This window comes from Lolium rigidum, chromosome 1 (assembly GCF_022539505.1).
Source record: "Lolium rigidum isolate FL_2022 chromosome 1, APGP_CSIRO_Lrig_0.1, whole genome shotgun sequence".
Lineage (NCBI taxonomy): Eukaryota > Viridiplantae > Streptophyta > Magnoliopsida > Poales > Poaceae > Lolium > Lolium rigidum.
This window is the reverse complement of record NC_061508.1, coordinates 270669740-270693563: the sequence shown is the minus strand read 5'-3', so window position 1 is coordinate 270693563 and position 23824 is coordinate 270669740. Positions and strand designations below refer to the sequence as shown.

Sequence of the window (23824 nt, the reverse complement as noted above, 5' to 3'; positions counted from 1 at the left end):
ACGGTAACAGAAAGCAGGGGCAGATATGAAAATACGTGCCTTCTGAAGGACTGGCTAGAAACAATCAGAGCACCGCCACCGAATGGGATTCTCCATCTCCATGGTTCCTCTTCCTCGCGGCAACTCAACGCTAACTCCTGGGGCCGGGACGCCACCACTCGTCGCCGCCGCAACCCCGCAGGAGCCCTGACCTCCCGGACGGCGGCCGGCGGCCGGGATGGCCTCCTCGTCCGCCGCCCCGAAAGGGCCCACCCCGGCGGACGCGCTCCGCCGCAACCGCATCCTCTCCAGCAAGCTCTACTTCGACGTCCCGGGCTCCAAGGTCAGTCGCTCGGACCGCGGAAATGTTCCCCCGGTTACTTACTCCGATCATCATCACTTGTTAATCTGCGGTTGCGGTTGCGATTGAGCAGGCGCCGGTGGTCTACTCGGCGGCGTACGACATCGCCTTCCTCGGAATCGAGAAGCTGTCAGTGAGCCGCCTGCCTCCAGTACCTTCGTAGACATGCCTCGGCTACGCCTCACGCTGTGCGCGCGACATCTTGTGCAGGCACCCGTTCGACTCCTCCAAATGGGGCCGGATATGCAGGTTCCTCACCGCGGAAGGCCACCTGGAGAAGAACAGAGTGATTGAGCCGTTGGAAGCTTCCAAGGAAGATTTACTGGTGGTACGAACCAATAATCAGGAACCTGTTTCTTTTGCTTGGCTATAGTTTGCCATCTTATTGTCTGATCCCCCTTTAAGTTTGTTCGATGTCTTTGCTTGACCAGGTTCACACGGATTCATACTTGAACAGCCTCAAGAGCAGCTTCAGGGTTGCAGCCATTGTGGAGGTACTAATTTATCAGAGGAAGTTCAGTTGGCCTGACTGTTAGAAATTAACGCAGTTGAGATTGCTAATGAGATGTTCTTTTATTTCAGGTTCCTCCTGTAACGCTCATTCCTAATTGGGTGGTGCAGCAAAAGCTACTGTACCCCTTCCGGAAGCAGGTGACGTCTTGTGGTTAGCAGCCCCCATCTGTACTGGAATTAAACACATGGATATTTTGAGGAAACTCTATAAGCTAGTTCCTTTTCTCCGTAGGTGGGTGGGTCCATTTTATCAGCCAAGCTTGCGCTCGAGAGGGGATGGGCCGTTAACGTCGGCGGGGGATTTCACCATTGTTCGGCGGAGGAAGGGGGTGGGTTTTGTGCCTACGCTGATATTACACTCTGCATTCAGTTTGCCTTCGTCCGATTAAATATTTCAAGGTGAGAAACTTGTACCGACCGGACTGTGACTGTAGAAACTATGTTTCTTTAGTCTGGAACTATTTATGTGACTTGTACAAAGTGATTGCTTGCCCAGCTGTGAATATACTCCGTAAACTATCTGCGTTGATAGTCATCCTCTGTCATGTTAATCTTGTTTAGCACTATGTTCCGCCAACTGCGTAGGACTTGTACTGGCAGTGCAATGCAAGGGTTCAAACATCTGTATATTGTTTACTCACCAGTTTAGCTTCGTATAAGTGCCTATCCTTTTCAAACACTTGCAGAGTAATGATCATAGATCTGGATGCTCACCAAGGAAATGGCCATGAAAAGGATTTCGCTAATGATGGTATGCCCTCTATTCTGTTCTTCTCTGCATTTTATGTTCACAATGATGACACGAGGATCTCAATTTTTCGCTTGCAGGAAGGGTTTACATTTTGGACATGTACAATGCTGGAATTTATCCCTTCGTAAGCACCACTTTCTAGAATTCTAGTTACAACTGTGGAAATTCAAGCTTCCTTTTGATGGTTCAGAACTGCTTCTGGTGTAGAGGTTACTTGTCTAGAATATTTTTCCATGTCATGGTGTTGACAATAAGTTCTGTTCTCAACCCCAGAAACTTATATCCTGCATCATGCTTTGGAAGATAACATACAAAGAATGATGCAATATAAAAGAAAGAACAGAAGTCCTGCTGTGTATGCTAAAATTATTTCTAATGTTTTATTGCTATGAAATCTTGAACACCCACTGTCCAATGCTTAGTCTGTGTCACCAAATTTAAGTTCAGTCCTTGTCTATTGTCATTCCGTTTTATTGGATGCATATAATGTTTCCGATGTTATATATAAACTGACAACTTTTTTTAGGACCATGCTGCTAAGCGGCATATTGATCAAAAAGTCGAGTTAGTTGTAAGTTACATCTTGCAAGCTGTTGGTTATTTATTCTCTTGTTTCTTTTCATGTAATTCAAATAAGAATTGAGTGCATTATGTGATTGTGCATTTTAGAGTGGGACAAAAACAGATGATTACTTGGATCAGCTTGACAAGGCTCTCAAGGTATCTTTACACTTACAGATGGGGTGCTTGCAAATTTTGCATTTATAAATGAAATTATCCTGTGTGCAATGGCTAAGGAGAATTGTTAGGAGAAAGATGGTATCTGATGTGCCATGTTTTGCAATATTCTAGGATTACAGAGTAAACTGGACATAAAGGTAATTTTTATATACTATTTTAGATTGTGAGGTGAAGAGCATAGTGTTGAATAAGTTATTTGCGTCACATTCAACTGAAATAGAGGTTTGAGATGGGAAAAAAATATGTTCAAAATGGGTTGGCACCAACATAATTTCTCATGTTACTTTCTGATGACATGGTCATACACAATGGTAGTGCAATACTTTTTTTAATCTGTTATTGTAATCCAACTTTCCAACTTTATGCACTTCGCAGTGTACTTGTTCCTCCCGTTTGCCAGACTTGTTGCACTTTTAACCATTCACTCTTCTTTTATATTTATAATTTTATTTCTTGTTATGAGACTTGCTATTTACAGTTCCTCTTGGATCATGCCGTTTGCAGGTCGCAGAAAGTAGATTTGAGCCCCAGTTGATTGTTTATAATGCTGGAACAGACATCCTGGATGGTGATCCATTGGGGAACTTGAATGTACTTTTCTAATCGACTCTATTTTATTCACAAAGATTAGACCAATAAATAAATAGCTTCGCCTGTGTATAATGTATTCTGCAACGGTGCAAAATGCAAAAAGTTTCTTGATTGCATCATTGTACAGAATCTTAACCATAAACGGCAACAAGACTTAGCTTAGTCCAACAGTTCTCCGCCTAAGCTAGATCTTTTTTGGCTGTAATGGCACACCAGAAAAGTGGAAACTAATCATGCGGTGACGTATTATGAACACTAGTTTAAAATTTAAATATTGCCTTTGTTTTGCTTCAGTCCCTTGCACCAGTTGGCTTGATGCTGCTGAATCTTACATGTTTTCCCCCAAAATTTCAGATAAGTCCTGAAGGTGTGGTGATTAGAGATGAAAAGGTGTTCAGGTTTGCAAAAGATCAGAACATTCCCCTTCTCATGCTGACATCAGGTGAACCACTTCCCTTATAATTCATGTTTTTGTTGCTATCCTGCATATTCGCATACATCAACTACTAATATCACATCCTGCACACTGTTCCACCCCCTTCTCAGGCGGCTACATGAAGTTGAGTGCACGAGTAATCGCAGATTCGATCATCAATCTCTCACAGAAGAACTTGATACAACTAGGTAGCCAGCTAGGCTAAAGGAGCACCTGCCACGAGTGTTCAACCTGGAGGACACATCTACTGGGTGTATATATCTTGTAATTAGAATGTATGTCTTACACAAATGTGTTGCCACCTTGTATATATGTCATAAGGCCTTTGTTTCCGAGAAGAGTAAGCAACAGGGAAGCTTAGAGAGGGTGACCATGACAAGAGAGAACACTTGGAGATCCCAGTTGATCCCCATTAAGCCGTCTCAAGCGCAAACTATACGGGTTTCGGTTAATAATTTTGCCTTGGAGCCACTAAATATACCGTTTTGTACTGTATAGATCCTGAAGGTGACGAACAAAGATTTAATATGCTGTTTTGTCCTGCTGGCTTTTCCTGGTAGTTTTAAAGATATTTTTTGTTGGCTTCCGTTGCAGGCTTGTTTGGATGTCCTACAGTTCACTGTTCTGTAATTCATGCTATTTGGAAATTTGCCCCCTTCCTTTGTAGAAGCATTACAGCTTTTTGCCGGAAAGACGCTGATGGTTCGAACTGTCCAGCCACCTCCACACGATGCCTTTGTCTCCTCCGATGGCAGTGTCTTGAGTGGTACGTTTCGTGGATATGAATTGTCCACCACCACGGGCAAGTTGAAAGGCAGAAATTAACAAGAGTCAGTCTCCCTCCAGATGAGGCAGCTCCACTCTTCCAAGCATCAAGTTTCTTAACAAATTTCCCTTTGAACATGGTAGTTGTCAAAACAATTAGAGGTCGTTTGGTATCCATCATTTGAGTCTGGAATTCTGGAATTCATTTTAAAATTTCATAGGTGGGCTGTTTGGTTGCCACAGAATTGGGCTATCATTTCATTTAGGAAATCCAGCAAAATGATGCCATGTGTAATCACAATTCCGAACTGAAACCTGTCATTCACAATTCCTGTGGCAACCAAACAAATTCAATATTGAATTCTACTTTCATTTACAATTCCCGTGGCAACCAAACAAGTGTCCATTTCTGGAATTACAATGTAAATGAAATGAATACATGTATTCATTTCAAAATGCTACAAATGAAATGAAAACCTGGCTTCCAAACGACTTCAGTCTTCCAAATTAGAAATATGTTTTAGTTGACAAACTTTCTAATGTGATGTCTTTAGACTCTGAATTAATGGTTAAGCTTTCGTTGGAAAGAATCATGATAATTTATTGAATCATGTGTTGGAAGGTGGTTAGCCTGGCTTATTCGTTGTTCTGTTTGATCAGGTTTCATAGTTGTAATGGGCATCAAAATTTAAATTTTTCTTTGGTGTTCTGGAGCACATGCTCAGGTTTCATAGTTGTAATGGGCATCTAGGAATAGATACTCCCGCGATTGTGTTATAATACTTCTGGATACTATGTTTGACTTGTATTATGGATTGTGATTACTTGAGGATTTTGATTTGAATAATATTTTATCTGCACCTTCACCGTGTGAGAATTATTCCTTAACCTGCATCTGGCATTACTAATTGTTACTGCTACTAATTTTAACTGGATGAATATGGTATCGAGGTTCTTTACACATACATACTATCTGTAACTAAAAGAACAGCTTCAGAACTGATTTTTTTCTTTTCGAAAAGGAGCTTCAGAACTGACAGCATCACTTCTGCCAGCAGGCCGGCTGAACCCGTTTTTACTGAGGGCAGAGAGAAACGAGGTGTTTAACAGAGTGATGCATCAGCTCTACTATTTCTGCCCCAAAATTCGACAGGTACAAGTAAAAACTATCATCTCTGTCACTGTTTGTGAAGCCACCCAAAAGCATTAATGGCATACTACTTCTTCGCTTAAATGATCTGTATATTGAACTGTATGAGAAAAACATATGACAGGGACACTCATGCCAAATTCAGTTACATGAGTACAGATAAAAGCAAAATAAATAAATAAATCAGAACCTATCTATGCTAATTGCCCGTCAAATTAGTTGTAGAGATCATCCTCATCGGCTGCCACCGAGGTGTCAAAGGCATTGGGAGAAACTTCTGACGCTTGTGGCTGCGCCGGGAAGCGGAACTCGGTGCCGAAGCCCCTGGACTGCTGCAGCGTCTGAGCAAACGACTGGTACTTCCTGATGTCGTCGTCGCTCACACTCCTCCTCGCGTACTTCATCGACTCCTCGAAGTGAGCTGCCTTGATCTCAGCCACTTCATCTTCCTGCCCGCCGTCCACCTCCATGCCTGACCTCTGCCTCTCGATGTCCTTCTCAATGTCTTCCCTGATGGCATACTTGCATGCCCTCTGGCAAATCTCTGTGATGTCGGCGCCACTGAAACCTGTTGTGAACCTCGCGAGTGCACCGAGGTCGACGTCCTTGGCCACGGGAGACTTCCTGAGGCAAGCCTTGAAGATCTGGTGTCGCGAGGCCTCGTCCGGCAAGGGGATGTATATGAGCTGGTCGAGGCGGCCGGGACGGAGCAACGCCGAGTCGATGATGTCCGGCCTGTTGGTGGCGCCGATGATGAACACCGTCTTCTTGGCGTTCATGCCATCCATCTCCGTCAGCAGCTGGTTCAGGACCCTGTCGGCTGCACCGCCGGCGTCTCCCACGCTCCCGCCGCGCTGCATCGCGATCGAGTCGAGCTCGTCGAAGAAGAGCACGCACGGCGCCGACTGCCTCGCCTTGTCGAAGATCTCACGGACGTTGGCCTCGCTCTCGCCGAACCACATGGTGAGCAGCTCGGGCCCCTTGATGCTGATGAAGTTGGCTTGACACTCGTTGGCGATCGCCTTGGCCAGCAGCGTCTTGCCGCAGCCTGGTGGCCCGTAGAAGAGGACGCCCTTGGAAGGCAACATGCCGAACTTCTCAAACTTCTCGGGGTGCTCCACCGGGTACTGCACAGTCTCCTGCAGCTCCCTCTTGACACCGTCGAGACCGCCGACGTCGCTCCAGCTGACGTTGGGCACCTCCACGACGGTCTCGCGAAGCGCCGAAGGGTTCGTGCCGACGAGAGCAGTCTTGAGGTGGTCGTTGGTGATAGCCATGGAGTTCAAGATCTCGGCGTCGATTGTGTCATCCTCAAGATCAATCACGTCCATCTTCTCCCTAATACATTGCAGCGCCGCTTCGGTGCAGAGTGCGGCCAAGTCAGCGCCAACATACCCGTGAGTGTCCTTGGCGACCACCTCCAAGTTAACATCCTCAGAGAGCTTCATGTTTTTGGTGTGGATGCGTAGAACCTCAAGGCGGCCGACCTCGTCCGGCACGCCAATGTCGATCTCGCGGTCGAACCTCCCGAAGCGCCTGAGAGCAGGGTCGATACTGTTGGGGCGGTTCGTGGCGCCCATGACGATGACGTGCGCTCGCGCCTTCATCCCGTCCATGAGCGTCAGCAGCTGGGACACGATGCGCCTCTCCACCTCGCCGTGTGTCTTCTCCCTCTTTGGAGCAATGGAGTCGATCTCATCAATGAAGATGATGGACGGCGCGTTCTTCTCGGCCTCTTCGAAGGCCTTCCTCAAGTTGCTCTCGCTCTCGCCGGCCATCTTGGACATGATCTCGGGGCCATTGATGCATAAGAAGAAGGCTCCTGTCTCGTTGGCCACGGCACGAGCAATCAGCGTCTTTCCGGAGCCGGGAGGGCCGTACAAGAGGATGCCCTTGGGAGGCTTCACGCCGAGAGACTTGAAAATCTGCGGGTGCCTGAGCGGCAGCTCGACCAGCTCCCTGATCTGGTTCATCTGCTTGCGCATGCCGCCCACGTCGTCATAGCCGATGCCGTCGAGCCTCTCCTCGTCCTCCCTCTTCACCGGCTCGCCGTCGCAGAAGATCTCCGTGTCCCCCGCCACGATGCAGTAGTTGTCGATGGCAGGGTCGATCTCGATGACCTTGAACTCGACGCTCCGCATGCCGCCGCGCACGAGGAAGAGGTCGCCCTTGTGCACCGGGCGGTAGGCGTCCGCGAAGTAGGGCTTGAGGTAGGCCTCGAACAGGTTGCCCGTGATGCCCTCGACGGTGTCATCGACGGGGAGGACGTGCACGCGCCTACCGTACTTGGCGTCGGGGCAGAGGTGCACGGACACGACGTCGGCGATGCGCATCCTGAGGTTGGAGCGGGTCACCTTGTTGATCCTGAGCTTGTGCTCCTCGCAGGTGTCGTCGGGGACGACGATGCAGACGGTGGCGCGGCGACGCTTGCCCTTGAGCAGCACGAGGTCGCCCTTGAAGATGGAGAGCTCGTCCATGGTGGCCGGGTGGAGGTTGCAGATGGAGTTGTCGTCCGTGGTCGCCTCCTCCACCACCAGCCGGTTCGCCGCCTTCTTCGACGACGACACGCTCTCCATCGCACGCGCTCTCAGCTGATCTCTAGTCCTTGGATTCGTTTGGCTCGATTGAAGTTTCGAACGAACGTGTGCGATTGTGGTCTGGTGATCGAGGAGGAAACACTGGGGCTTTTTAAAGCATCGAGCGTGGCCGTCTCGTCCTGGAACTGGAAGTCGACTCCGACCAGGTAGCCCGTTCGTTCGCGACTAGCCCGAATTCGGAAAAGGTTCGTGTCGTTTTCGTTTTTTTTTTTGGGTTTATCTAGCGGGCGTATGGGCGATCGTTCGTAGGGTCTGGCACACCCTGCCAAAGGGAAGGATACTCAGGATTCAGGAACAGCTCCACCTGCATAACTTTTGAACCATGGGTCCGAATTTTAATTCATTTTCACTTCTAAAATCCTAGCGACAAAATCTTCATAACTCTTTTTTAAGATAAAAGGGATTATATCCCCAATTTTATTAAACAAACCAGCATACTACAAGGTTTCCATCCTTACACACCATAACGCAACAACAATCCACACCTGATCACATCGACTAGGTTTTCCCACATACTTTTATTGAAGGTACAACAAAAGATTACTGATGAAAACATGATAAAAGAGAAAAAAATGCCTAACAGAAGCCAACCACTTCCTCCTCCTCCGAAACCCATCACCAGGCAAAGAGTTTTCTTACAGCCTTTTAAAAAATCTTCAAAACTAGATCACATTTATATATTTTTCGACATATTTTTTTAAGAAGCAACTTTATTGCACGACAAAACAACTTTGCCGCACGACAAAGCAACTTTGATGTCCGCGAAAGAAACTTGATTCGTAACAGTTGTAGGCAACTTCGATGTGGTGGTAGGCAACTTCACAGCAACACCGATGTCTCGCAATGCATCGGAGATGACACTATACAATATCACAACACAATAGTAAGCAACTTCATAGCAACGGCGGACAACTCCAATGCAGTTGAACTTCACAACAACAAGATGCAACTCCACAGCAACATGACCAACTTCGTTGCAACAATAGGCAACTTCGCAACAGCACGAGACAAATTCAATGCAACTGACTATAATCAATTTCACAAAAAAAATGCAACTCCATGGAAACATCATGCAACTTCATTGCAGCAGTAGGAGACTTCGCTGCAATGGTATCCAAGTTCCCTGCAATGATAGGAAACTTCTCAACATCACGAGACAAATTGAATTCAACTCTAAGCAACTTCACCAATCACCATAATGGTAGACTATTTTGCTGGAGAGGTAGACAAATTCGCATTAACTATTGCTCTATCGGACGTAGGACTTGCTCAGTCGGACTATATTGCTCTGTCGACAATAAAGTTGCTTGTCTCAACTATGTCAAAGCAGAGGACGGTGAAAAACAACTACCACAAAACAAAGTTTCTTTCCTCAATGCTAAAGTTGCTTGTCTCAATAATAAAATTGCTTTTCCCATACGAAAGTTGCATCTCTGAAAAAATCGACGAAACATATTCGTATGATATCTAGTTTTGAAGATCTCGTCACGATGACTCTAACGATGAAAACAGATCATTATTCTGATACTTGGTTCGTCAGTTTTTCAGCTTCTATTGAGCCTGCATATTTTTGAAGAACCGATAGATTTAAAAGTATCGAATGATGAAAAGGATTCAAAAAACACCAACATCAACATCAAGCTCTTCGAGTAGTACAACTCGAGTCTACACGCGGCTGCAAGCACCCGTCCATAGACTCGGGGGCTACTCCCATCGGGAGCGCTGCGCGGCACCCGATACAAAATAACTTCGCGCAAGATCCAACATTCTTCGGATGATCAAGACATTCAGATGATGACGACTTTAGTCCTTGCCCGAAGCTTCATTTCGACCAGACACTCGGGGGCTACTGTTGTGGGAATTACCCTTCGGGTACCTGACATTGCTATACTCAATGCAGATTATGGAGGTGGACTAGCGCAAGGACTCGACAAGATATACCCACACGTAGTATCAACTTGGACTACAAGAAAGAGGACGCCATTACCTATTCTACTAGAACTTTTGTAAACCCTAACCTGGTTGCATATATAAAGCCAGACAGGGGCACCCCTTAGATTAGATATTCAAACAACACAATATGTAAGATCATACACGCGATACTCCTAGACATCGCAACCCGTGGATTAGAACTAGACTAGATACAACACCTTCACCTACGGCGGCACCCTGTACCCATATATTCATATACTGGATTGCTAGCATGACGTAGCGATCTGATACGTCTCAAACGTATCTATAATTTCTTATGTTTCATGCTAGTTATATGATAATACTCACATGTTTTATATACACTTTACATCATTTTGATGCATTTTCCGGCACTAACCTATTAACAAGATACCGAAGCGCTGATACGTCTCAAACGTATCTATAATTTCTTATGTTCCATGCTAGTTTTATGACAATACCTACATGTTTTGTTCACACTTTATATCGTTTTGATGCGTTTTCCGGAACTAACCTATTGACGAGATGCCGAAGGGCCAGTTGTTGTTTTCTGCTGTTTTTGGTTTCAGAAATCCTACAAAGGAAATATTCTCGGAATCGGACAAAATCAACGCCCAGAACCTTATTTTTCCACGAAGCTTCCAGAACACCGGAGAGAGACCAGAGGGGAGCCAGGGGGGCCACACGCCAGGGCGGCGCGGCCAAGGGGTGGGGCGCACCCCCCTATTGTGTGGCCCCACCAGGGCCCCTCCGAGGCTGCCCTTCTGCCTACTTAAGGACTCCGTCGCGAAAACCCTAAAGGATTAAGCCACGGGACGAGAAAAGTTGCGCAGCTGCCGCCATCGCGAAGCCAAGATTCGGGGGACAGAAGTCTCTGTTCCGGCACACCGCCGGGACGGGGAAGTGCCCCCGGAAGGCATCTCCATCGACATCACCGCCATCTTTATCGCTGCTGCTGTCTCCTATGATGAGGAGGGAGTAGTTCTCCCTCGAGGCTAAGGGCTGTACCGGTAGCTATGTGGTTCATCTCTCTCTCCCATGTGATCTTTATGTGATCATGAGCTTTGTATCACTATTAATCTATGTGCTACTCTAGTGATGTTATTAAAGTAGTCTATTCCTCCTTCATGATGTAATGTGGACAGTGTGTGCATCATGTAGTACTTGGCGTAGGTTATGATCGTGATCTCTTGTAGATTGTGGAGTTAACTATTACTATGCACTCTAGAGTTACTTTATATGAACTCCGGAATTACTCTTTATGGTGTGAAAGTGACAGTGTTTGCATCTTGTGTGATTCCTTTATGACATTGTGGAGCTTGTTTACTCCGGCTTGAGGGTGCTCTCGTAGCCCTACACAATGAATGGTGTTTGTTATCCAACAATAGAGTCTTTAAAAGTAGCATAAGAGAAGAGAATTTATTTATTTATGTGATCGTTGTTGAGAGTGTCCACTAGTGAAAGTATGATCCCTAGGCCTTGTTTCTAAGCATTGAAACACCGTTTCCAACAAGTTCTGTTACATGTTTGCTTGCTGCCATCTTTATTTCAGATTGCTATTACCACTCATATTCATCCATATTACTTGTATTTCACTATCTCTTCGCCGAACTAGTGCACCTATACATCCGACAAGTGTATTAGGTGTGTTGGGGACACAAGAGACTTCTTGTATCGTAATTCCAGGGTTGCTTAAGAGGGATATCTCTGACCTCTTCCTCCCTGAGTTCGATAAACCTTGGGTGATTCACTTAAGGGAAACTTGCTGCTGTTCTACAAACCTCTGCTCTTGGAGGCCCAACACTGTCTACAGGAATAGAAGCGTGCGTAGACATCAAGCGCCAGTTCCTGTTTTCTGCTGTTTTTGGTTTCAGAAATCCTACACACGAAATATTCTCGGAATTGGACGAAACAAAAGCCCACGGTATTATTTTGCACGGAGCCTTCCAGAAGTCCGAAGAGGAGACGAAGAGGGGCGACGAGGCGGCCACACCCTAGGGGGGCGCGGCCCCACCCCTGGGCGCGCCGCCCTATGGGGTGGGCCCCTCGGCGCCTCCCGACTCTGCCCCTTCGCCGATATAATCTCTCCGTCGCGAAAACCCTATCACCGAGAGCCACGATACGAGAAAAGTTCCAGAGACGCCGCCGCCGCCAATCCCATCTCGGGGGATTCAGGAGATCGCCTGCGGCACCCTGCCGGAGAGGGGAATCATCACCGGAGGGCTCTACATCACAATGCCCGCCTCCGGATTGATGCGTGAGTAGTTCATCCTTGGACTATGGGTCCATAGCAGTAGCTAGATGGTTGTCTTCTCCTCTTGTGCTATCATGTTTAGATCTTGTGAGCTGCCTATCATGATCAAGATCGTCTATTTGTAATGCTACATGTTGTGTTTGTTGGGATCCGATGAATATTGAATACTATGTCAAGTTGATTACTGATCTATCATATATGTGTTGTTTATGATCTTGCATGCTCTCCGCTGCTAGTAGAGGTTCTGGCCAAGTTGATACTTGTAACTCCAAGAGGGAGTATTTATGCTCGATAGTGGGTTCATGCCTCCATTGAATCTGGGACAGTGACATAAAGTTCTAAGGTTGTGGATGTGCTGTTGCCACTAGGGATAAAACATTGATGCTTTGTCTAAGGATATTTGTGTTGATTACATTATGCACAATACTTAATGCAATTGTCTGTTGTTTGCAACTTAATACTGGAAGGGTGCGGATTCTAACCCGAAGGTGGACTTTTTAGGCATAGATGCATGCTGGATAGCGGTCTATGTTCTTTGTCGTAATGCCCTAAGTAAATCTCATAGTAGTCATCATGATATATGTATGTGCATCTATATTTGTCAATTGCCCAACTGTAATTTATTCACCCAACATGCTATTTATCTTATTGGAGAGACACCACTAGTGAACTGTGGACTCCGGTCCATTCTTTTACATCTGAAATACAATCTACTGCAATCTATGTTCTCTGTTTTTCTTTGCAAACAAACATCATTCTCCACACCATAAGTTTAATCCTTTGTTTACAGCAAGCCGGTGAGATTGACAACCTCACTGTTAAGTTGGGGCAAAGTATTTTGATTCTGTTGTGCAGGTTCCACGTTGGCGCCTGAATCCCTAGTGTTGCGCCGCACTACACTCCTCCACCAACAACCTTCACGTGGCCTTCATCTCCTACTGGTTCGATAACCTTGGTTTCTTACTGAGGGAAAACTTGCTGTTGTACGCATCATACCTTCCTCTTGGGGTTCCCAACCGACGTGGGCTTTACCGTCACAAGCAGCTCTTTTTCTGGCGCCATTGCCGGGGAGATCAAGACACGCTGCAAGGGGAGTCTCTCACATCTAATCTCTTTACTTTGTTTATTGTCTTGCTTTACTTTATTTTATTTTTTGTCTTGTTTGCTTTCTTTATATCAAAAATACAAAAAAATAGTTACTTGTTTTACTTTACTTAATTTGGTTTGCTTTACTTATTTTTATTACTGTTAAAATGAATACTCCTGAGAACACTAAGTTGTGTGATTTCACTAGCACCAATAATAATGATTTTATATGCACTCCTATTGCTCCACCTGCTACTACATCAGAATTTTATGAAATTAAACCTGCTTTACTAAATCTTGTTATGAGAGAGCAATTTTGTGGTGTTAGTTCTGATGATGCTGGTGCCCATCTTAATAATTTTGTTGAACTTTGTGAAATGCAAAAGTATAAGGATGTAGATGGGGATATTATAAAACTGAAATTGTTTCCTTTCTCCTTAAGAGGAAGAGCTAAAGATTGGTTGCTATCTTTGCCTAAGAATAGTATTGATTCATGGACTAAATGTAAAGATGCTTTCATTGGTAGATATTATCCTCCTGCTAAAATTATATCTTTGAGAAGTAGCATTATGAATTTTAAGCAATTGGATAATGAACATGTTGCCCAAGCATGGGAAAGAATGAAATCTTTGGTAAAGAATTGCCCTACCCATGGACTAACTACTTGGATGATCATCCAAACCTTCTATGCAGGATTAAATTTTTCTTCGAGGAACCTATTGGATTCAGCTGCTGGATGTACTTTTATGTCCATCACTTTGGGTGCTGCAACAAAACTTCTTGATGATATGATGATCAATTACTCTGAATTGCACACCGAAAGGACTCTGCAAGGTAAGAAGGTAAATTCTGTTGAAGAAACCTCTTCTTTGAGTGATAAGATTGATGTTATTATGTCTATGCTTGTTAATGGTAGATCTAATGTTGATCCTAATAATGTTCTTTTAGCTTCATTGGTTGCTCAAGAAGAGCATGTTGATGTGAACTTCATTAAAAGTAATAATTTCAACAACAATGCTTATAGTAATAATTTTGGTAACAACTATAGGCCATATACTTCTAATAATGGTAATGGTTATGGTAATTCTTATGGTAATTCTTACAACAATAGTAGGAGTACACCCTCTGGTCTTGAAGTCATGCTTAAAGAATTTATTAGTACACAAACTGCTTTTAACAAATCTGTTGAAGAAAAGCTTGGTAAAATTGATGTTCTTGCTTCTAAGGTTGATAGTCTTGCTGCTGATGTTGATCTTTTGAAATTGAAAGTTATGCCTAATGAAGATAAAGATATTAAGTCATTTGCTACAGCAAACGCCATACAAGTTCGAATTAATGACAATATTAGATTGATGGCTGAATTGCATGCTAGGTGGGAAAGAGAAGAAAAAGAAAAACTTGCTAAAGAGAGTAATGTAGCTAAAGTTTGGACTATTACCACCACTAGTAATGTTAATGCTTCACATGTTGCTAAACCTCCTACTATCAATGATAAAATAATTGGTGTTGGCAATGTTTCTACTCCTAGTGCAAAGCATGCAAAATTGCCTGAAACTGCTGAAACTGTTTGTGATAAAAGTGCTGAAATTTTTCAGAATGCTGTAGATCATAACGGTTTAGATTTTGATAGTTGTCATATCTCTGAAGTTATTAAGTTCTTACAAAAACTTGCTAGAAGTCCTAATGCTAGTGCTATAAATTTAGCCTTTACAAAACATATTACAAATGCTATCATTAAAGCTAGAGAAGAGAAATTAAAACTTGAAACTTCTATTCCTAGGAAGTTGGAAGATGGTTGGGAGCCCATCATTAAGATGAAAGTCAATGATTTTGATTGTAATGCTTTATGTGATCTTGGTGCAAGTATTTCTGTTATGCCTAAGAAACTCTATGATATGCTTGACTTGCCACCATTGAAAAATTGTTATTTGGATGTTAATCTTGCTGATAATTCTATAAAGAAACCTTTAGGGAGGATTGATAATGTTCACATTACGGTTAACAATAACCTTGTCCCCGTGGATTTTGTTGTCTTGGATATTGAATGCAATGCATCTTGCCCTATTATTTTGGGAAGACCCTTTCTTCGAACTGTTGGTGCTATTATTGATATGAAGGAAGAAAATATTAAGTATCAATTCCCTCTCAAGAAAGGTATGGAACACTTCCCTAGAAAGAGAATGAAGTTGCCTTTTGATTCTATTATTATAACAAATTATGATGTTGATGCTTCTTCTCTTGATGTTACTTGATTTGCACTTTCTGCGCCTAGCTGAAAGGCGTTAAAGAAAAGCACTTCTTGGGAGATAACCCATGTTGTTTTTTTTATTTTGCTACTGTTTGGTTGTGTCTTGGAAGTTGTTACTACTGTAGCAACCTCTCCTTATCATGTTGTTGTGCCAAGTAAAGTCTTTGATAGTAAAGTTGATACTAGATTTGGATTCCTGCGCAGAAACAGATTTCTACCTGTCACGAATTTGAGTAGATCTCTCTGTAGGAAACTCGTAAAATGCTGAAAAAATTCATGCGTGATCCTCAGATATGTACGCAACTTTCATTCAATTTGAGCTTTTTCATCTGAGCCTGTTAAGTGCCCCGAAAAAATTCGTCTTTACGGACTGTTCTGTTTTGACAGATTCTGCCTTTTATTTCGCATTGCCTCTTTTACTGTGTTGAGTGGATTTCTTTATTCCATTAACTTTCAGTAGCTTTGGGTAATGTCCAGAAGTGTTAAGAATGATTGTGTCCTCTCTGAACATGTGAATTTCTGTTCTCTGTTGTTCTTTGCAAACAAACATCATTCTCCACACCATACGTTTAATCCTTTGTTTACAGCAAGCCGGTGAGATTGACAACCTCACTGTTAAGTTGGGGCAAAGTATTTTGATTGTGTTGTGCAGGTTTCACATTGGCGCCGGAATCCCTAGTATTGCGCCGCACTACACTCCTCCACCAACAACCTTCACGTGGCCTTCATCTCCTACTGGTTCGATAACCTTGGTTTCTTACTGAGGGAAAACTTGCTGCTGTACGCATCATACCCTCCTCTTGGGGTTCCCAACGGACGTGTGCTTTACCGTCACAAGCACGATCCTCCACCGCGAGAACGTAAACTTGGGTACCTCGTGCCTTCTCTCGCTCTCGGAATCTCCATCGTCGCCTTCCGTCAACCCTAAGCCCCTCATGGTGGTCATTTCCGAGCAACCACCTCGGTAGTGGCCCAACTCCTTCGACATCCTTGGCGGCCTCAAACTCGCTGCCCCTGTAGGCGTCATCCGCACCGCTGTAAGAGAAGGTGGGAGCTCGATGGTAGAGCTATGGTGCGCTCGCGGCAGGATGGGGGAGGAGGATGCGGGAGAGGGAGGGCTTATGGAGGCGTGGCGGAAGGTGATGAGCTTGGGCTCGGGGGCGTAGCGCACTAGTTAGCTATCGCGGAGACATGTTGGAATGGCGTGCGGTTGTGGATAAAAATGAAGGAGGAGGAAAGAAACACCGAGATACAACACACGTGGGTGGGCCCGTAGGGACACACGTCATTCAGTGGAGGCGGACGATGCGAGCGTTGCCGTCCCGGACCTGATCATTAGCCTTTTCCTTTCCATAGTAGGTGTTCGCTCACGACAGCGATCTAGCGCAGCTGCGTTTTTAAGCTTTTAGATTTTTTTTAGCAGAACGGTGTGGGGTGCTAATAAGTAGGCTTTTTTTTGAGGAACAAGAGAAGCTTTATTACACAATGTTTATGGGTATACAAAGATGATCCGGTGGATCCAAAAGCCAAACATGGCGTCCAACCTCTAAAGTGGTAGCCATCCTAGCCTGTGAGCTTCCCCATTTGCTTCCCTCTGTTCGTGACCATATTTGGTCGCTTGAAACGATACTCGATGCTGCTCTATGTCTCGCAGAATCATGCAGTAGTAGCCTTTGTAAGACTTAGCTCTAATGTCATTGATGACATTCAGACAATCAGATGTTATCATCAACTTGTGTTGACTCAGGTCCTCCGCGAGCTCCAGGGCCTCCTTGCAAGTGTACGCCTCCAGCATGGTGGGATCAATCACACCTGCATAGACAACCACCGATGCTCCCAAGAACCTCCCACGCTCGTCGCGACAAACTGCACCAGCAGCCCCTCTAAAGCAGGACTTTGCTACGGCACCATCCACGTTGATCTTGCAGAAACCTACATCAGGTGGCAGCCACTTAGCATCTGCTCGCTCCTGGTTTGGCAGGTTCTTTCTTCTCTCACTCAATCTCACTGATGTATTTCTGAATGAACAAAAACGTGGATAAAGGACTCTGGAATTCTTCCTCATGAATCGCCTTCCTCCTTGCCCACCATATGGCCCATAATGTCACTAGGACTTGTACAAACTTCCTCTGCGGCAGAGTATTAGATAGCGACATGAGTCACATCTTCAGATCCATTGCTTCATCGACCATCAGTGGTTCCACATCCTCCTCATCCCACAGAGACCACACCGAGCGTGCCATATTGCACTCAAGGAGGGAATGACGCCAACTATCGCATGCAGCGTTGCATATGGGACAAGACGCTGTCGTTGACATATGGCGGCGCTTCCTTTCTTCACCCGTAGGGGGAGACGACCTTGCTAACCTCCAGGCAAAAATGCGCAGTTTTGAGGGAACCTTTAGTTTCCAAAGCTTCTTCCAGCTCGCATCCTCCCCTTCGACATTAGACGAGGCCTCTCTGCCTTCCAGCCAATCGACCCTTCTCCTCTTTGCTTCTTCCATCATCTTATACGCCGACCGAACAGAGAAAATCCCCATTTTGTCATACTGCCATGCCCAGAAATCAGGTTGATTAGTCTGGCTGATCGGAATCAGCTGGATGATCTCAACGTCCATAGGAAGAAAAAAATTATTCAGAACCTCAGTTTTCCATGTGCGTGTAACCGAACAAATGAGCTCTGAAACTCTCAGTGGTGGATTCGGCTTAGTAGCACATAACGGCCCCATTCCAAATTCACGAGGTAACCAATTCTCCTCCCAAATCATGGTAGTTCTACCATCTCCTATCCTTCGAATCAGCCCTAGATGAAGCATTTCCCGGTCTTCACACAGAGACCTCCATATCTGTGATGGGGAGCTCCCAGTGGAGCTTTCAAAATATTTGATGAGGAGAAATAAACAGCTTTCAGAATACGTGCACTAAGGGAGTTAGGGTCAACCAGGATTCTCCATACTTGTCTTGCTAGTAAGGCAAGGTTAAATATTTCAATATCCCTGAACCCCATACCCCCTTTATATTTGGGCATAGCCATTGATTCGCACGAAACCCAAGCAGTCTTCCTCTCTCCCTTTCTACTGCCCCACCAAAAACCACCAAATTCTGATCAAAGATGTGATATGCTGAGAGAGTCCACGTGGAAGCTTAAACAAGGCCATGGAATAAGTTGGTATTGCTTGAATAACCGATTTTATCAAAATTTCCTTCCCCCCTCCCGAGAGAAGTTTCTCCATCCACCCCTGAAGTCGCTTCCAAACTCTGTCCCGCAGGTAAGAAAAGGCTCCATTCTTTGATCTCCCTACATAGATGGGAATCCTAGATACTTCTCATTCAAAGTTTCCTGTTGAACATCTAAGGTATGCATCATTTCCAATTTGATCGCCGCTGAAACTTTCTTGCCAAAATAAATGGAAGATTTAGCATTATTTATTCTCTGACCAGAAGCACTGCAATATTTTTGCACAACAATCTTCAGACTTGCCGCCTCCTGAGTCGTAGCTTTACAAAATAGCAAGCAATCATCAGCGAAAAGCAAATGATTGATCTTTGGAGTCGTTTGGGCCACTTGAATTCCTCCCAAAGAACCAATACTCATCGCATGTTTGAGTAAGCATGAAAGGCCTTCCGCTGCCAAACGGAACATATACGGAGATATGGGGTCTCCCTGTCGAATTCCTCGGCTTGGGCGAAACTCTTCTGTCCTCCCACCATTCAAAAGAACTGAGAAAGTGACTGAGCTGACACATCTCATTACCGTATCCACAAATCTTGGAGAGACGCCTAGCTTCTTCATGATAGCCTCCAAATAAGTTCACTCTACCCGATCGTAAGCCTTTTTCATATCAAGTAGGCTTGCCAAACAAATAAACCAAGTCAAGTCGTGGGCTTACAACCCAACCCAAGGTTCAGCAATTAATCCTCGTGCTAGCCCATTTAGGCCCAACGAAGAAACACAAAACCCTAGCCCAAAATCACACCCGTCTCCACGGCCCGAGCCCCATTTATAAATAGACGGCACCTCCTTCCTCCGTAACCCTAGCGCCGCACACACTCCCGCCGCCGCCAGCACCAGCACAGCCGCAGGAAGAGAAGAAGGCAGGGGAAGATGCCGGCGGGGCACGGGCTTCGGTCGCGGACGCGCGACCTCTTCGCGCGGGGCTTCCGCAAGAACGGGTACAGCCTGGTTCTGAACTGAGCTTCATCGGCCAGTGCGTGCATTTGGTGCCCAAAGAAATTTCTCAATGACTATTCCTAGGCAGAAGAGATTCATTTGATGTCAAAATTGCAACAAAGGCCCTACGTAGACAAGCAGGTAAACTACCATCGAGAAGACTAGGCTACACTTCTAACGAGAAGACATCTCTTCAGTCGTGATACACAATAGACTAGAGAAAGAAAAACACAGTCCCCTTCCTGCCTCCTTCTCGCCAACTGATATGCTACTTAAAAGCTGTAGTTCCTCGACCTGCATGGAGCCCAGCCTACGGCGACCCTGGCGCCGCCGCCGTCGCCGTTGTGGCGTCCTCGACCACCTTCGTGAGAGCTTCCTTCAGCCATGTCTCGTCCACCACGTAGCCAGCCTCCTGCAGCAAGCATTTGAACGGTACGCAAACACGTTAGTTAAGCTTCATGTGCAAGTACTTTGACCGGGGTGCTTTCCAATTCCAGCCATGCATGCCAGGTCGTTGGAACTTTTGCTCCAACACTGTACTTGTCGTTGACAGTGTGGAAAAGAACATCAAGAAATTAGGGATGGTTGAAAGTGTACGTGACCTGTCAAAGAGTGCTGTAGTATATTACTGGAATGATAGGACAGTTAACGAGGTAATACTAGGTGCGAAAGTGTTCCCAAGCTGACAACGCAATCATGGCTTTATTGGTTGTCTTGGTCAGTTTTTAAGCTTGGAACGTGTGTGTAGTAATTCAAGTATTCAACTATATATCAGGGCTTAATTAGTCAATTGAGTACTCATGTCTTCAGAAACCAATTCAAACAACATAATACCAATTTGACCTATGCCTAATTTTCAAATGAAAACCAATTGACCTGCAGTTTTGATCTGAGAAATAAGTGGCTCGCTAGATTCTCTGCAGATCTTGGCTTAGTCCTTTTTCTGAAGGACCGAATACATTTCAGAGATTCGGCAAGAATGGTCTAACCCAGGTCAAGCACACCAACTTTCCCGTCTGGTTCCTCTTAAGTTTGACGGTGGAATGCATGGAAGCTAGCCTATCACACATTAAACATTACTCTGACCGCACTATTGTAGGCATGCGTACATTGGCAACATAGTGTATCAGTATTAGGTCGAGCTCTTACCATGACTCGCAATGTGAGGCTGGCCCGTGCAAGCGCACCGCTCTGTTGTCTGGCGTCCACCGAGACAACGGCGAAACTCCCTGTCTCCTTGAGCCGGGCGAGCAGCGAGATCAGCACCTCTGAAATGTCGCACTCCGCCCGCACTGTCACCCGCACGCTCACCTCTCGGGGCTGATTGGACGCCGACGATGTCGACGTCGATGCACCGGTGGTCACCTCCACCTCTATTTTCTCCGAGGAGCCGTCGTCGATCACGGCTGGGTTCAGGCCAAGCTGCGCTTCGAGCTGCCGGTTCTGCTCTTGGAGCTGGGTCACCTGGGATATCAGCTTGGCCATGTACTCCGTCGTGCTGGCGAGAACGTTGGCCTTGTCTTTCTACAGAACGCACGACGATCATAACTTTGAAATGTTGAATGAAATCTTTGCAACGGGGGGATGGTCGATGCGTGATGGTTGATTTTGATTCATCGACGTACCTTGCACCCGGGAGGGAGCAGCGCCCTGAGGCTCTGGAAGCTGTCGTTGAGCCGCTCGCGCCGGCGCCGCTCCGAGATCATGTGGTGCAGCTGGCTGCTGGCGGATGCCGGCGGTGGCTGCGCTCTGCCGTCCTCGTGGGTCGCCACGCCGAGCTCCCGGCTGCGCATTGCCATGTGCACGCTCGCGAGGAGTGAGACGCACGTCTTGATCATCCTCTGCCCGGGCGCGCCTGGCCGCGGCCGCGCCCTCGGTGCTCTCGCCGCGCTGTACGCCTTGAACGCCGTCGTCCGCCGCGGCGACGAGCGGTGGCGCGCCAGCCACGAGGGCGTGGAGTAGCTCGGAGGTGGCGGAGGCGTGGAGGTGGTAGACGCGTCGGAGGAGGAGATGAGCGCGAGCATTGCCTCCGCCATTGCGGCGGCGTCGTATGGTTCTGCGGTCGGGAACCCGTGCCGGTCGTAGACTGGCGCGAGCAAGCCGGGCAGCGGAGACGCTAGCATCAGTGACTGGGCCGACGGCTCGCCCGCTGCAGCGACCGATGTCGCCATTGAGCGGATTAGAGAGGAGTACTCCGGGCTCCCGATCGAGAGTGACGGCATGGAGGAGGACGAGGACGAGGGACGTGCCGGCGGCAGCTCGAGGATCTCCTCCAGGAGCGCCTGCTGCACGTGGTCCGCCATTGTGCCCGCTGGCACCGATGTAGTCGACAGCCCGACCTCGATCTCCCCGCTCTCGCATCCCATGAACACCGCCATCTGCCACGACGGTCAGCTCGCTCATTCGACGCAATGCATCACAAAGCAGTTAGGTGGCCTGTTCAAGAAAAACGCACGTACTTACCTTCGTGCCGGCTTCCTGCAGGGAGAAAAAGAGACCAATGTGTGCAAACTTCAGGAATGGCTTCAACCTTCAAACATGTAGCGAGTCAAACGTTTGAAAAATAAAGAGAAGTTCTTTTGTCACTGACATGGTAGAATTGCTGCTGCACCTGCAGCGACGCCGACGCCGTCAGGGCCGGCTCCGGCAGCTCGACGTACGCGCGGCCCTCCTTGTACGCCCACCCGGGCACACATCTGCAATCTCGACCACAGCGTCAGAATCGAGCTAGAAGAAGCTGAGGATTGAGCTGAAATCACATTGCCTACCCGCTTACGACGGCGCAGAGCGCTCCGCGGTATGCCTCGAACGTCGCCCGTGCGCGATCACCGCCGCCGCCGCCGATCCACGCGTCCAAGCAGAACAAATGGCTGCCGGTGGAGACAATGCGCTGCTCGGTAAGAGCGAACGGAAACCGAAACAAGCGCGACAGGGAAGGACGTGCGAACCTGGATGAGGGCTGGGCGGTCACCGGCGCCCATAGGCAGAGGTAGAGGCAGCCGGGGACGCGCGCCGCCGCGCGCTCCAGGACGTGCGCACGGGGCACCGCCGCCAGCGAGAATATAGTGTCCATAGAATAACCACCCCGTCCCTTCATCATCTTAGGAGGGCTCCAAGGTCGGCTGCCGCGTCCATGACCGTTAAACTGTGTCTCTTCTTGCTGGTTCTCGCGCGTATGCACGTACGTGTATATGTACCATGAATATGTATGACTGCGGTGAGGACAAAATCGAGTCGATGATACTGGGATTTAGTGAGAGAGACTGTTTGAAAAGTACAAAAGACGACGCTGAGCTGTTGAAACTTCAGAGGCATGTACGGGGATTTGTTCTAAAGATTGATTGGTTGCACGGCTTACGGGCTAGCTTAGGGTCCGGGAAAATGTCGGATGTAAACTACAGTAGATTTCAAGATCTATCTGGAGTGATCGAGGGATGTCTTTGAGCAGGGACGTAGGATCGGGCGAACGATTGTCATTCCTTGCATTATCTTCAACTTGCTACTTAATTAGGGTTTCTGCACTTTCTTTTTCAAGCGACCCATTGTGAGATCGAATTTCATTACCTTTTGGAAATAAGCCAGAACCTGAAAAGCATCTTGTGTGTTAGGCATGTGCTTAGCACTAACATAAAAGGAGAAAAAAAACGCTGCTTAATGCTAGCGTTCTGCAACACAGTGTTGAGAAGTTTTTACATGAAGTATCTCCACCGGCAGCCTCTAAATAGTCGCCGGCACAACATCCTCTATTTGGGGATGCTGCTCCCACACCGGCGCCCCCATACGCCAGCCCTATAGATTTTGAAATTTAAAAACCCAAATTCATACGAAATTTGTACAAAAGTAGCTCGAATTTAAACATAACTAAAAGTTAAACTTAATCCTAATCTACTGGTCGTCGGTTGGGGCGCTCCACGGCCCTGCCTCATCATCGTTCTTCGCCATTGCCGGCTGCGTCCGTGCCCGCTTCTCCTCCCTTGCTGCGGTGACCCAGCGTACCACTGCATGGTGTAGTACACAAGTCGTTGACATAACACAAGTAAAACACCGTTCCACTCATATTACATCTCTCAGAGTGGTACAACAGAAACATATGCGAGTCCAAGGTATGTCTATAGAAGTACACACGAGCTGTTTACATAAGATCAACACAACCTCCTACTTTACGGTGAGGTAAAACTTCAAATAAAGCTCCAGAAGAACGACTCGTAGTCTATCTTATTGCTAACTCAAG

At 46.6% G+C, this 23824-nt stretch overlaps 3 protein-coding genes across 3 annotated transcripts; 1 reads left to right on the top strand and 2 right to left on the bottom strand.

Moving 5' to 3' along the window:
* The first annotated feature begins 202 nt into the window (after nt 1-202).
* LOC124694211 (histone deacetylase 2-like) lies at nt 203-3913 on the top strand. The gene is made up of 13 exons (XM_047227228.1): nt 203-322; nt 414-469; nt 551-668; nt 772-834; nt 923-991; nt 1086-1252; nt 1540-1604; nt 1682-1728; nt 2131-2175; nt 2274-2324; nt 2850-2936; nt 3291-3378; nt 3483-3913. The coding sequence occupies exons 1-13, from the start codon at nt 218-220 to the stop codon at nt 3575-3577; spliced, it is 1056 nt and encodes a 351-aa protein (XP_047083184.1). The 5' UTR covers nt 203-217; the 3' UTR covers nt 3578-3913.
* Nucleotides 3914-5502: 1589 nt separating this feature from the next.
* LOC124683698 (cell division cycle protein 48 homolog) lies at nt 5503-7863 on the bottom strand. The gene has a single exon (XM_047218163.1). It carries the CDS (start codon nt 7861-7863, stop codon nt 5503-5505), a length of 2361 nt encoding a protein of 786 aa, XP_047074119.1.
* Nucleotides 7864-19903: 12040 nt separating this feature from the next.
* Nucleotides 19904-22666, bottom strand: LOC124658872 (putative transcription factor bHLH041). Its single transcript, XM_047196870.1, has 7 exons — nt 22542-22666; nt 22362-22463; nt 22184-22289; nt 22057-22071; nt 21219-21971; nt 20743-21117; nt 19904-20005 (listed from the first exon to the last, which is right to left on the bottom strand). The coding sequence occupies exons 1-7, from the start codon at nt 22664-22666 to the stop codon at nt 19904-19906; spliced, it is 1578 nt and encodes a 525-aa protein (XP_047052826.1).
* Nucleotides 22667-23824: the final 1158 nt, after the last annotated feature.